This window comes from Scardinius erythrophthalmus (assembly GCF_964197995.2).
Source record: "Scardinius erythrophthalmus genome assembly, chromosome: 1".
Classification (NCBI taxonomy): Eukaryota; Metazoa; Chordata; class Actinopteri; order Cypriniformes; family Leuciscidae; genus Scardinius; species Scardinius erythrophthalmus.
Window position 1 is genome coordinate 22,885,016 of NC_138221.1, and position 15,692 is coordinate 22,900,707.

Consider the following 15,692-nt stretch of genomic DNA (forward strand, 5'->3'; position numbering starts at 1 on the left):
TTGAGTAACAAATACATTACAAATTCATTATGGGTGTCTTCGAAACATACAAGCAAAGTACCATATGTGTATTATATTTGAGTAAAAAAATATATGTTCAGTGATACCTTTGGCTTATTCCAAATACTACAAATTGCACACTTTGTCTATAATAACAAATGCACATTAATAAACAAATATTACTTAGCGTATACTATACTTAGTGCTTTGTACACTGTACTATTTTATACTATAATGTATTTTGAAAGTAGACTTTCAATGCATTATTACAATGATCATTTCCAGCACACACTTACACAGAATATACCTAAGATATATTTGTAAGGAAAGTGCAAATAAATACACTTAAAAAAAAAAAACATAATTTTATTCTTATTTTAGTAGCTTATATTTTTCTAAAATATGTTTTTAGAAAATACACTAAAGTAAAATTGTTTAAAAGTTTGTTAAAAGTATTGTGAAACCTGTCACATGCACCGTCTTCACTACAATTCCCAGAATCCTCCTTCATCACCTGCACCTGCTGTTCATCATCATTATCTTAACCTCCTTCACCTGAGTTCCTGTTATCATCATCTGCATCACCTGTCTTGTGTTCATCTGTGTGTGTATTTAAGTTCCTGGTCTTCACTTGTCTTTTGCTGGTTATTGTTTGAGCACACGCTCACTGTTTCGTGTCTTTCTTTATTAATAAACCTTTGCTATTTTGTATCTTCGCCTGACCTTTGTCTTCTTCATTCCGTGGTTGTTACAAAAACAGGTAAAAGCTGCTAATATACTTTTTATATATTTAATGTTAGCAAAATAATTTGTTAGTATATTTGCAATGTACTATTGAAAAAGGCTATATTTGAAATACAATAATGTGTACTTTTTTCACTAGGGTAGTAAGAATGTGATTGCAGGGTTCTCTAATTCAATAACAGCTCTGCAATTTGTTTACATGTAAAAATTCTATTGTAGAGTTCTGTAATTAAAAATGAATGGAAGTCAATGGAGACATGTGACTAGTAAAAATGAATTGGTAGAGCTCTCTGATTGTAATTGTTTCTAAGTATTAAATTGTTTTGCTCTCAAAGTAATAATACAATTATGACGAGTAACATACATTGGGACATTTTAAGCTAAAATGGCTTGCCATGCTAGGACTAGTTTGTTGAGTTTGATGATGACTGTGACGTCACTAACCCCGCCCACACAGAGTTCTTCCTGCTTTGTTGCAGGAAATGACAAACCTCGACATGGTGCAGGTATCACTATTACTTTAAAGACACTCTTTGTGGAGCATAATTTAATATGTAAATATGATATACAGCACACAATTATGATTTTTAGATTGATTAGGAGTGTAATTGTAACTGTATGAGCTGCAGAAATGGTTGGTTTCACTTTCACATGGAACCAAAACACAATATAAGACGGTGGTATAGAATCATTTTTTAAAAATTAAATAATTAATGCAAAATGTGTAATTTCATCAGTTGTTATGAAGTCTAAAGGTACATCTTTATATACACACTTTTATTAAAAAATGTCCATGTTGTTAAACAAATTTCTCAAATGACCCTTGTTTTGTGATTAAATCATATATGTTAAGTTATTATTTCACGTTTATTTGTATAGTGCTTTTCACAATACACATTTCACAGCAGCTTTACAGAAAGTACATGAGTCAAACAAAAATCACAAACAAAAATCACAGTTACATCACTAAAAATGTATTAATTTGAACAATGTAATAATTTAATGCAGATACAATGCGCTCATTAAAGTAATGAATACTTGTTTGTTAACAAATGATTATGACATTAAAAAATATAGTATTGTTGCTATTAAGTACTATTTATGTTATTAAGTTACTATATCTTTGCGCAAATCAGTGTAATAAGATGCTCATTTACACAGAAACACCCCAAAACAATCATTCAGTTTTTATCAGAATAGCAATTAGTGTGTGTTTTGGAGAAAACCAACTCTCATACAGAATAGTTTTAAACAACGGCATATTAAAGTATTGTCATATTTAAATAAATGTTGTGGTGTGGTAACATGATCTCATTAGTGTGTGTTAATGAAATAAAATCATTATAATCTCTCACAGGATGATGAAGAGACAGACATCAGGAGTCAGAGAAGATGATCGACTGAAGACTGAAGAAATAACAGAATATCAACATGTCCAGCAGAGAAAGCAGAGGTCAGAGATTATGAATGATATTAATAGCTGAATCAACATCAGTCATCTCTTTTAGGCTATGTCTACATTAATCCAGATAGATTTGAAAATTGAGCGTTTCCAAAAGTTGCTCATCCACACTGAAGAGTCGGAAAATGCTAAATTCACCTCACAGCGCATGCTTAAACCCTCAAAAAAGCTCACTGAGACGGTACAGACAGAAAGTCTTGGTTACTAATTTATCCTTGGTTCCCTGATATAAAGGGAACGAGTATTGTATCTGCTAGACGCTAAGGGGAAAACTCCTTTTTCTCTGATTATTGAAGCCTTTTATTCAATAACGCAGTGCTACTGCACAGCAATAATAGTGCAGAGATCTGTGCGCGCTAATTGGCTGAGTAGTGACCTCCTGAGAGGTAATAGTGGGTTAAGCTCACTCAAAGGTCAACTCCAACTAGACAGAGAGGATTCGTGCCTGCAGTGCAGGGACTTCCAAGTTGTAAAATCTGGCAAAGGTTGATGTGAGGACCAGCCGGCGGCCGCGCAGATGTCACCAATAGATACACCACAGGCCACGCCTCTAGTGGAGTGAGCTCTGACGCCGATGGGGCAATGAAGGATCATCGAAGTATAAGCCAATGTGATCTCTGCTTCGTGACCGGAAGCCCTTTGGTGCGTCCACCGAAGCATACGAAGAGCTGCTCTGACTGCCTAAACTCGGCAGAGCCCTCTGTATAAACTCTTAAGGCCCGGACATGGCAGAGTACTGAAAACACGCCTTTTTCTCTCTGTTTTAGCCTTCGGTCCACACTGAGATAGTGTCTTTAGCAACGAAAACAAAGCTTTTGAAAACGCTCTCCAAAAGTGGATACATTTTAAAACGTCATTTTCGTGTTGTTAAGCACGAAAAAAAAGTGTTAAGACTGCACTCCTTAGTGCTAGCATCGGTCAAGCAATTGGGTGATTTGCAAGCACTCTTCATCAGCGCTTCCTGCCTTGAGTTTGGGCCTAATGACTCCAAGGTCGTCCTCAAGCCAAGGCACATCTACTTTTGTCATCTGCTCTTCCTGCTTCGAAAGACGAGCGACAATTACACTTATAAAACAATGGCTTTAAAATAAAATAACAGTTAAAACCTAAAAATGACAGGTGTTTGTTAAATAAATGAATGTATATCCTGTGAAGAACATCAGAAGTTCAGTTACTACAGGTGCACTATATATAAATCCTTTTGAAAGATGAACAATGGGCATGATTTGTCTCTATTTCAATTAACATATTTTGCTGGTGTTTATTCTGGCGGCTCACGGCTGTTTAATAAAGATGATTTAATCGTCATTATACCTTACAGTATTACGCCGTTTTACCTGGTTTGAGTCTAATAATGCCTGTCCTTGTATTTTACTGCATGTTTACTGACATAACATTGCAAACTTCTTTAAAAAAAAAAAAAACTCATTAATGTGTTTTGTAGTTGTGCTATTAGTTATTGTGTTGTATCCAAGAGTCAGACATAAGCTTTTTTGTTTCTGCAGCTGGTTTTCGGGGTTCTGCTCACAGGAGAAGACGGAGCAAAGAGAGACCACCCTACAGTAAGTCTACACTCTAAAATAAGTTGACTTTACTTAGAAAAAGTGAGGAATCCGATTGCCTTAAAATTTCCAAGTAAAGTAGTGTATTGATTTTTAGTTGGCACAACTTAATAACATTTGTATAGAAAACTTGTTAATCAAGTACTGTTTAATCAAAATCATTAGTTTTTTATAATCATAATCCAAGTGCCCAACCAAAGGGATCACCACTATGGTGACTAAAAATATTTTAGAAAAATCAACATCAATTTATGAAGTCTACTTTTTGCAATTTTTCCGTTGTATTGACAATTCAACATTCAAATTGACTTTGGGAAATGAGTGAATGCAAACAGAGAAAAAATAACTGCTGAAGTGGAGGAAATGAGTGAAAAGTCCATTAAGAATTTCCGTGCTTTAACCCTCTGGAGTCTGAGGTGTTTTCTGGGCCCTGGAGGTGTTCTGACATGCTCTGACATTTGTGCTTTTTTCAGTTATTTATAAACATGTTAATGGCAAAGGTGTAAATTCACTCTATATAGCACAAACAGGGCTACCAAAATATGTGATCACCATGCATGTATATTTTTTTATTTTTAAGAGAATAATGCTTATGCGTGGTTATTGAAAAAATAAAAAATGAAAGTTGCTGAAAGAAGACCTCAAAACTCATAATAAATATGCATGAATAAGACTTTTGAGAAATGGATGTTCTTCCTTCGAGTTCTGGCTTCAAAATTATGTGAAAATAGTCTTGCTTTATCGTTCAGATAAAACCATACATTGATTTAAATTGATGTAAAACAGGTTTTGCTTGGAAAGCCATTATGCGAGTGGGCGTGAACGAGGAGTGGTTTACACCTTGGAATACAAAATGTCCCACCCATTATGCATAATTAGCCATTCATTCAGGTGTGACTCTGACTGACTGAGCCACAATGCAAGGACAAAAAATTAGAAGAAGACTTATATTGACCATTTAAGATTTTGCTTACATCTATCTTGTAAATATGTTTTGCTATTTTATTAAAAAGGTTACAATTACAACAATAATTAAAATTTCAACAATATTTCAAGTGTACTCTTTCTTTGTAAAAAAAAAAAAAAGATTATAGGCCTACATTTTAGGCCTATCTATGTATTCATTAGTTTGAATATAGCCAAAATTGGAACAGCTAACATCTTAGTTGATGACTTTATTTTATATATATATAAAAATTGCTAAACAAAAGCTTATTTGATATATATATTCAGTATATTCTACAGTAAAAACTGTACTCAAATCTAGTCAACAAAATGTTGTCTTTCATATTTCGCCTGACTGTAACGTTGTTTTTATGAAATATTAGGGCATATAAATGTTAATTTGCAGTTTAATACGTATTGCTTATACAAATAGCCTACATTTTATTTCAACATATTTCAGTCGATTTTTACTCATCTCAGTATAGTAATACAGTTTGCTAAAACATCATCATTCATTCACACACGCGATTTAAATTTAAACTGTCTTTTTGCGAGCTGTGGTAAACAGCGCGCATCTCTGCCGTTCATTCATCAAAAACAGAAACCCGATTCACGTGAGAAGAAAAAAAAAACTTATAGTATTCCTCAGCTCGCTCCTCCATATACCCGCACTTCTGAGGTACTTTTTTCATCAAAAGCTTATGTGGCAGTATATTCTACAGTAAAAACTGTACTCAAATCTAGTCAACAAAATGTTGTCTTTCATATTTCGCCTGACTGTAACGTTGTTTTTATGAAATATTAGGGCATATAAAATTGCAGTTTAATACGTATTGCTTATACAAATAGCCTACATTTTATTTCAACATATTTCAGTCGATTTTTACTCATAGTAATACAGTTTGCTAAAACATCCTCATTCATTCACACACGCGATTTAAATTTAAACTGTCTTTTTGCGAGCTGTGGTAAACAGCGCGCATCTCTGCCGTTCATTCATCAAAAACAGAAACCCGATTCACGTTAGAAGAAAAAAAAACTTACAGTATTCCTCAGCTCGCTCCTCGATATACCCGCACTTCTGAGGTACTTTTTTCATTATTGTTATTGCTCACAGTGCTGCGAGACGGTGTTAAAGTAATGATCTGAATAAACTGATATGTGGGCGTTCACAGGTTTGCTTGGATTGCCTCATTCATTTGCGTTTGAATAGTGCGCGCTCTCCGTAGGCGGAGTTACATTACATTTGAATTAGCTCTAATTAGGTCGACTGGAATCGCTCTCTTTTAATACAGATTTCACAAAATGAGAATATTTGTTTTTTATATAAATTACTTCATTTAAGAGAAGAGAATTCAAGCTTCATGCCTGTGTGTCTGAATGCCTGTTTGACTGAGTATTCGCTGAGTTATTGTTCATTTTCGGACGCGTTTCAGAATGGACGACACTGGCAGATAGAAGGCAGAACTCGCATCACGTATATTTTTCTTTATTTGGCAAAAAGCACAACACTTTGTTTTTATTGTGAGTATACACAAAAATAATACACATTTAACAGAATCGATTGATGTACAAAACAAGCCTAAAAGATAAACATTAATATTTTTATTTTATTATTTTTTTGCACTCATACGGAAAAAAACGAGCCTATCGCGCCGGCGCGATAGCCGACCTCAGGGGGTTAAAAAACAAACTCAAACCAATCAATTAATCTTAACTTGGGTTTGTTATTCATGTGTGTTTCAGTGAGTGATCTGAGGATTGTTCTGCTGGGGAAGAGTGTGTCAGAAAACAGTGGAGCGGGAAACTTCATATTAGGACGAGCAGCGTTTGACAGTGAAGCTCCTCCAGATGTGGTAGAGAGAGTCAGAGGAAGATTGAAGAACAGACATGTGACCATCATCAACAGTCCTCAGCTGCTCCAGACAAACATCTCAGATCATCAGATCACACAGACAGTGAGAGAGTGTGTGTCTCTGTCTGATCCAGGACCTCATGCCTTCATACTCGTACTGCAGTATAAAGACTTCACTGAGGAGGACATAAGAAGAGTCAAACACGTGCTGGAGAAATTCAGTGATGAGGCGATTAAACGCACCATTGTGCTCACGACTGATGAAGAGAAACTGAGAGCTAAAGGAGCATCTGTGAAAGCTAATGAATTCATTCAACAATTAACTGAAGAGTGTGGAGGAGGACATCTTCAACTTGATCATGAAATAAAGAGACAGTTCTCTGGAATATTGCAACAATTAGAGAAGATACTCAGGGAAAACAATGAAGAATTACTCACATGTGAGCTGTATTATGATGCTGAAGAAACACTGGTGGATGAAGATCTGAGCAGATATTTTGCTTCACACAGAACAGAGGAAGATTCGGATGGTGAGGACACTCAAATAAGAAAAGAATACGTTTTTTTAACAAGTATTTCATTTTTTCCTACTTTTGAAAAAATATTAATTAAACATCAGGTGCAGATAAAATATGCAGATTCAGCCTGAGGTTGTATAGGAATCAAAAAACATTCAACAGGATATATTTCTTTGCAATACTGAGTATATGTCTAAACTGTCAGTGTCTAACAAATGAAAACAAAAGAAAGAAAATGACTGCAGTAACTTTCTTATAATACAGAATTCTTCAACTAACAACTTGCAAGTCAAAATCAATCAGTTTTATATAGACCTAATTTAATTGGTTACATAAATAATCTATTAATAGAAAACTCACCAGTGGTTGTAGAAGCACTCAGCCATCATAACTGTCCCTGTCAAGACTAATCTTCTGCCTTTTCCACCCAAATGATCATGTGATGAGTCAAAGATAGACACTGGACAAATACAACAATTCAGTCATGATGCATCACTGTGCACTGTGAATCATGGCATCATATAGGGATTTGTATCATGATATCAAGTCACATACACTGAAAAAAATGATTCATTGACTAGTTGAATTTACTAAAAGAAATTATATTTGGTTCCACATAATTGATTTCAGCTACATTTAAACAAATGCATCAAGTTGAACTTAGTTCAACGTAATGCATTTGTTTAAATGTAGCTAAAATCAATTATGTGGATCCAATTAACATAATTTCTTTTAGTAAATTCAACTAGTCAATGAATCATTTTTTTCAATTGTCAAAATATTAAACTAACAAAGTTATGAGTATAAGACTTATTTGATTAATACTTTATTTTCATCAATAGTTGCATAAACAGGAAATGTATGATTACAGACTTCCAGTTTACATTTGATTCGATAGAAATGCAATCTAAAATAAACAATATCTAAATATGTTATAGTAACACACGTTCTTGTGTTTAAGGAGGTTTAGGTGCCACCAGACAACAGAAGCTGAACTTGGTGCTGTGTGGAAGTGATGAAACAATGAAGAACTCTGTTTCAAAACGTATAAGAGAGAAGAAAGACGTGGATCTTCATGGTCGTGTGATCAGTCTGGTGGAGCTTCCAGCTCTGTTCAACACTCGGCTCTCAGAGGAGGAAGTGATGCGTCAGACTCTCCGCTGTGTGTCTCTCTGTGATCCTGGAGTTCATGTTTTCCTCCTCATTATTCCTGATGCTTCCCTCAATAATGAAGACATAGCAGAAATGGAGGAGATCCAGAGGATCTTCAGCTCAAGGATCAACAAACACATCATGATCCTCATAATGCAGAATTCAGAGCATCAGACAGCAGAGCTCAGTGAAGAAACACAGTCGGTCATTGAGAGGTTTGGAGGACGACATCATTTCTTTGGTCCCACCACACAAGTGTCCACATTGATGGAGAAGATTGAGAAGATGCTGGAAGAAAACAAAGGAGATTTTTTCTCCACAGAGTCATTTCTGGAGGCACAGATGAAAAAACTGATGAAATATGAAGAGATGAAAAAGAAAATTAATTCACTAGAGACACATTTACTGCCACAAGGTAAAGACCAGAACATCAGTTTAAATCTTAAACAGTGCAGCTAGAAAAATGACCAAAACATTTATTTTACCTTTAAATTCTACAGTTTTATTCTTTAGTATTGTTTTATGAATTTGTATTTTTAACAGACAAACTGCAACATGTCAAAGTTCAGAAATTCAAAAATGGAAAATAAAACTCAAACCCTGGTGATCAGTAAGGTCAAACGTCAAGCTTCAGTGTTCCACAGATTCAGAGTTAAACAAACTCTGAATTAGTTAATCAGTTCAGTTTAAATTTAATGTGATAATTAAATGATTAATTAATTGATGATTGAGCATTAGTGATGAACACCTGCTGTTAACAAGCAGAATCACTGAAGAAAAGAGAAACACAAGAACTACAACTGACTTCAGACACAGTTTTAGATGAAATCAACTGAAGAGAAAAGAAGACATTAAATCTGTGAAGATCTCAGCAGAGGAGGATTAAACAACTCCACAAACAGCATTACCAGCTTCACTTATTACTAACCAGACTGACTTTATTTCTGGCATTCATCTACAGATTTTCTTATTGAGAATTAACAGAGGTTAAGATGTTGATGTTTTATTTTGAAAATATTTGGTCATCATTATGATGATCGTTATTCCTTTAGTTTGGCAGTTTTACTCTTGGCTTTTTATGTGAGTTTGTGGTCTTTGTAACAGTGTTTAACAAAATACATTATTTGTTGCAAAGGAAGCCAGAAAAAAAAAGATGATCAGTTGATATGGTTTTCAGCATTATAAAGTAGAATAAATTCTGTTTTTAATTTTCAGGTTCACGTGAAAACACAGATGAACTGAGGATTGTGCTGCTGGGAAAAACTGGAGTTGGGAAAAGTGCAACAGGAAACACAATCTTAGGAAGAAAAGCGTTTACAGCAGAAACATCTCAAGAGTCAGTGACTAAAGAGAGTCAGAGAGAAACATCTGACATCAACGGCCGACGCGTTACTGTGATCGACACTCCAGGACTGTTTGACACTGAACTCACTAATGAAGAGATCCAGAGAGAAATCAGACACTGCATCTCCATGATCCTGCCTGGACCGCATGTGTTCATCATTGTGCTCAATTTAGGACAACGATTCACTCGAGAAGAAGAAACAACAGTGAAGATCATCCAAGAGACATTTGGGGAGAAATCTTTAATGTACACCATGGTGCTCTTCACCAGAGGAGATGATCTGAAGGACAAAACCATTGAGCAGTGTTTGGGAAAACCTGGATCTGTGATTAGAAACCTGGTTGAAACGTGTGGAAACAGATATCATGTGTTCAATAATAATAATCAGACTGGAGACCGAACACAGGTGTCTGATCTACTGGAGAAGATAGACAACATGGTGAAAGCAAACGGAGAGAGTTTCTACTCGTGTAAGATGTTCAGACAGATGGAGAGAGAAAGACAAGAACAACAGATGAAGATCCTGATGGACAGAGTCAGAGAAAGAGAAGAACTGGTGGACAAACTAGAAGAAGAGAAAGAGAGAATGAAGATGATGATGGAGGAAGAACGACAGAATGATGACAAAGAGAGAAAGAGAAGAGAAGAGGAACTCAAAAGAGAAATAAGAGAACAAGAGAAACATCAGAGAGAGATACGAGATGAAATGAGAAAAGAACGAGAGACATTTAAACATGAAATAGAGGAAATAATGCGAGAAAAAGAAAATGTGAAGAAAGAAAAAGAAAATCTACAGATCAGATATGACACAGAAATAGAAAGACTGATGAATAGAATAGAAAATGAAAGACAGAATCATGACAAAGAGAGAAAGAGAAGAGAAGAAGAGTTTAATGCAAGAGTAGAACAATATAAAACACTAATGAAAGAGAAAGAAGAGAGTGAGGAAAAGATGTGTGAGGAGATGAAGAGAGAACGAGAGACATTTAAACATGAAATGGTGGAAATGAGGCAAGAAAAGGAGAAAATAAAAACAGAAAAAGACAAATTTCAGATGGAAATAGACAGACTGATGAATAGAATAGAGAATGAAAGACAGAATCATGAAACTGAGAGAAAGAGAAGAGAAGAAGAGTTTAATGAGAGAGAAGAATCTAAAAGAGAGAAAGAAGAACTGATGAAGAATCATGACAAAGAGAGAAAGAGAAGTGAAGAAGAATTCAGAGAGGTAGAAGAAAGATATAAAAGAGAAATGAAAGAAAAGGAGGAGCAGATACGAGATGAAATGAAGAGAGAACAAGAGATGTTACAAAATGAAATGGAAGAAATAAGGCGAGAAAATGAGAATGTGAAGAAAGAAAAAGAAAATCTGCAGATCAGAAACGACACAGAAAAAGAGAGAATGATGAAGACAATAGAGAATGAGAGGAAGAAAAGAGATGTGGAATTTAATGAGAGAGAAGAACAATATAAAACACTAATGGAAGAGAAAGAAGGACTGATGAAGAACCGAGAAGAAGAGAAAGAGAGGAATGATGAAGAGAGAAAGAGGAGAGAAGAATATATCAGAGAGAGAGAGGAACAATATAAAAGCGAACTTAAAGAGAAAGAAGAGAGTGAGGAAAAGATGCGTGAGGAGATGAAGAGAGAACGAGAGGAATGGGAGAAACAGAAACTAGAGGAAAAGACGAGAAGAGAAGAAGAGGATGAGAAAAGAAGAGAGAAAGAACAGAGAGATTGTGATGAATTTAATCGGAGACTGAAAGAAGAGAGAGAGAGAATGGAAAGAGAGAAAGAAGATCTTCAGTCTAAACATGAAGCAGAAGAAAACAAGATGAAGATCCTGATGGAGAAAATGAACAGAGAAAGAGAAGAACTGATGAAGAAACATGAAAAAGAGAAAGAGAGAATGAAGGTGATGATGGAGGAAGAAAGACAGAATCATGACAAAGAGAGAAAGAGAAGAGAAGAGGAACTCAAAAGAGAAATAATAGAACAAGAGAAACATCAGAGAGAGATACGAGACGAGATGAGACGAGAACGAGAGACATTTAAACATGAAATAGAGGAAATTACAATAGAAAAAGAAATGGTTAAAACTGAATATAAGACAAAACAAATGCAGTGGGAAAAACAGAAACAAGATGAAAGACAGAAAAGGGAAGAAGAGAAGAAAAAAGAACAAGAACAACAGAAATCTGAACTTCACAAGAAACAACAAAGTCCAGTTAGCGATCACACAAAGAGTAAGCACTGTAAACAAGACCATATTTCATTTCATTTCATTCTGTTTGTTTTCAGTTGTGTTGAAATAGTTCTGCTCTAGATTCTGACTTTACAATCATCTTCTACATGCAACTCTGAAGCTTAAAGTTCAGTTGTTCATGTTTTGCTCAGTCGGTGAACAGCATCTGTGTGCAGTAATTAAACACTGAAACAGAAGCTGAACTCAGATGAAGACTGTCAACATACAACTTACACTATTTCTAAAGTAAAGCTTTATATCTATTAATCTTTATTTCATATTCTTATGCCTTTGTGCAAATGCCAAATAGACTTGAAGTTTCATAAGTTTCTCAACCCTGTTGCTGGATTGTAATGTTGTATTCCTCCCTCATGAAGCACACCTGATTAAACTCCTCAGCTCGTTTAATAGCAGTGTTAGATGAGGGAAACATCTCAAATCATGGAGAATTCAGAACATGTGCAACCCGTGCAAAATTATAAATGATAAACTTTATTTGGAGGATTTTAAATGAAATGTGATATTATTTTACAGTAATAGCAAACAGTTACTATGGTAAACTGTTCCAAGTGTGTTGCTGTATTTATTTTGTGTTATTTATTTCTAGGCTGTGAAACAGAAATGGAGGGAGCAAATATGATGTTCAATCAACATTTAAATTTGGTCCTAATGGGAAGAACAGGAGCTGGGAAGAGTGCAGCAGGGAACACAATACTGGGACGACAAGCTTTCATCTCTAAGAAAAGCTCCACTTCAGTCATTCGAGATGTTGCTGTTGAATCTGGAACTGTTGGTGGCATTACAGTCACTGTTTATGACACACCAGGATTATTCAACTCACACATGAGTGATGAAGAGATTCAGCAGATGATAAATGAAAAGGTTCTTCAGAGATGTGGATCAGATCCCTGTGTGTTTCTGCTGGTCATCAAAGCTGACAGATTCACTGAAGAAAAGAGAAGAACTGTGGAGAAGATTGAGGAGCTGTTAGGAGAAAAACGCTTGGAGAAAACCTGGATTCTCTTCACCAGAGGAGATCAACTGGAAGATGAAAACATCACTATAAAAGAGTACATTGATGATATTGAACCACTGAAGAAACTCGTTCAGAAATATAATCAGAGATATCATGTGTTCAACAACAAGAAGAGAGAACACACTGAACAAGTTCAAGAGCTGCTTATAAAAATACTTAAGCCATATTTTGACATACAGGGTGAGTCTTTAATTCCAATATGAAATAATTATACTGAACACTTTTTTATTAAATTTTTTGTGTTAAAAATAGTATTCAATATTTTCTTTTCTTTTTTATGATGTAGAAGGAGAAGTAGCAGAGACACTGAATACACTGATGAGAAAAATACCAGACAACATTGAACCTGACGCTCCTGTCTCCAGTCTCTCATCCAGACGGATTGTTCTTCTGGGTAGAGGTGCAGTTGGGAAGAGTGCAGCTGGAAACACAATACTGGGACAGAAAGAGTTCAGATCTGAGAGGAGAATGTATTCAGTAACCTGTGAATGTTCAGAAGCTCACGCCACTGTTTCAGGCAGATCTGTGTCTGTAGTTGATACTCCTGGATTCTTTGACACAGAGATGAGCACTGAAGAGTTAATGACAGAGATAGCGAGAAGTGTTTATATTTCCAGTCCTGGACCGCACGCGTTTCTCATTGTGTTTCCTGTGAATATGAGATTCACTGAGCAGGAGCTGCTGATTCCTCAGATGATTGAGATGTTGTTTGGTCAGGAGGTGTTAAAGTACTCCATTATTCTCTTCACTCATGGAGATCTGCTAGAAGACGAGTCTGTAGAGAAACTCATTGAGGAGAACAGTAGATTTAGAGATCTAGTTGATCAGTGTGGAGGCAGATTTCACATCTTCAACAATAAAGATGAGAATAACAGAGATCAGGTGAATGATCTACTGAAGAAGATTGACACAATGATAGAGCAGAATGGAGGAGGACACTACAGTCATCAGATGCTTGAAGATGCTCAGAGATTCAGACGAGAGGAAGAAGAGCAGAGACAGAAAGAGGAAGAGGAGAGAAAACAAGAAGTGGAGAAACAAATACAAGAGGAGATTGTGAGAGTGAGAAATGAGGTAGAGAGGAGATTCAGAGCAGAGATGGCTAAAGAGGAGAGATTCAGAGCAGAGATGGCTAAAGAGGAGAGATTCAGAGCAGAGATGGCTAAAGAGGAGAGATTCAGAGCAGAGATGGCTAAAGAGGAGAGATTCAGAGCAGAGATGGCTAAAGAGGAGAGATTCAGAGCAGAGATGGCTAAAGAGGAGAGATTCAGAGCAGAGATGGCTAAAGCAAGGGAAGAGATGGAACGGAGAAAACAAACAGAGGAGAGACAAAAAGACAGCTGTGTCTGTAGTTGATACTCCTGGATTCTTTCACTCTTCCATGAAAACCTGACGAGTTAATGACAGGGATAATTCACTTCTGGTCTACATGCTCTTCTCATTGTGAAGTGAGACAGAAGAGAAAACTATAGCAGTTCTGCATCATTCATCTGTTAGTGGAGCTGATGGTGCAGAGACGAAGAGGACCGAAAACAACAAGAGGACTAAACTAAGACCAGTGAGAGTGAGAAAGCACACAGGAGAGATGTCAGATGATTGAAGATGCTCAGAGACTCAGACGAGAGGAAGAAGAGAGAAAACAACAAAATAAGGATTGTGTCTGCAGTTGATACTCCTAAATTCTTTCACACAGAGATGAACCCTGTAGTAGAGTTAATGATGAGAAGTGTTTCTATATCCTTTATTTTTCCTCTGTGTTTTCGGAGTAAATGACAGCTCATGGAGATCATAGAAAACCTCACTGAGTTTAACAATAGATCAAGGCAGACAATAAAGACAATAGACATGAGAAACAGAGATCAGGTGAATGATCTACTGAAGAAGATTGACACCATGATAGAGGAGAATGGAGGAGGACACTACAGTAATCAGATGAGTGAAATAACTTGAATTGTATATTAATCGTAAGATATTGTAATATGTAAATTAATTCTGTAGTATTTCAGCATGATCTTGTTTGTCCAGATGTTTTGTACATTGTAATGCTTTATTTGTCATATTGCTATTCTATGATATAATAAAACAATTTTGACTCTTATCAGTATTTCATGCATCTATTAATCTATTCGGTAACTATTAATCTAATAAGCACATTGATTATACAGTCAGTATTTACACTGAAATTTCTCCTGTCTGTGTTTATTATTTTGTGATTACTGGTTGACCGAACAGCAGAGTATGAGTCAGAGTATGACACGTAATGCATAATCAAACTGTTGAGCAAGTAATTAAACCTATTCATTTTCCTAGAATTTTTGTACCAACTGTCAAACTATGAAATATATGACACATTAGTGTGCAGTTTTCTTTAAGCACACACACACTACATGTGTTACTTAAAATCTACACAACATGTGGTGTCACTAAACACACACACACACTAAATGTGTTAAAATCTACACAACATGTGGTGTCACTGAGCACACACACTAAATGTGTTAAAATCTACACAACATGTGGTGTCACTGAGCACACACACACACACACTACATGCGTTAAAATCTACACAACATGTGTTGTCCCTGAGCACACACACACACACACACACAGTGGCGGATTTAGCAAATCGGGGGCCCAAGGCGAAGGTAGGCTATGGGCCCCTACTCATCCAATCTTTAAAAGAGAACGAAAAAAATATGTACCGACTGAATGGTGGATAGGCAGGTAAAGCTAATCTACAGGGAAGAAAGGTTAGAGAGGAGAAAAAAAACTCCCCCTTTAAACCCTGCAAGGGCTACACTTCTTTACTCCTAAACAGAAACATGTTA

At 35.9% G+C, this 15,692-nt stretch overlaps 1 protein-coding gene across 1 annotated transcript; it reads left to right on the forward strand.

Annotated features, from left to right (window-relative positions):
• The first annotated feature begins 1,208 nt into the window (after positions 1 to 1,208).
• LOC308697097 (uncharacterized protein) lies at positions 1,209 to 14,961 on the forward strand. Its single transcript, XM_081376193.1, has 8 exons — positions 1,209 to 1,250; positions 2,102 to 2,197; positions 3,712 to 3,768; positions 6,460 to 7,098; positions 8,048 to 8,653; positions 9,454 to 11,829; positions 12,436 to 13,044; positions 13,151 to 14,961. Exons 2-8 carry the CDS (start codon positions 2,176 to 2,178, stop codon positions 14,218 to 14,220), a joined length of 5,379 nt encoding a protein of 1,792 aa, XP_081232319.1. The 5' UTR covers positions 1,209 to 1,250; positions 2,102 to 2,175; the 3' UTR covers positions 14,221 to 14,961.
• Positions 14,962 to 15,692: the final 731 nt, after the last annotated feature.

Bases quoted from the DNA above. Each gene is read 5' to 3' on its own strand.
- LOC308697097 (XM_081376193.1), top strand. From the start codon at position 2,176: ATGTCCAGCAGAGAAAGCAGAG. The intron at 2,198-3,711 runs GTCAGAGATTAT...TTGTTTCTGCAG, and splicing joins GTCCAGCAGAGAAAGCAGAG to CTGGTTTTCGGGGTTCTGCT. The intron at 11,830-12,435 runs GTAAGCACTGTA...ATTTATTTCTAG, and splicing joins AGTTAGCGATCACACAAAGA to GCTGTGAAACAGAAATGGAG.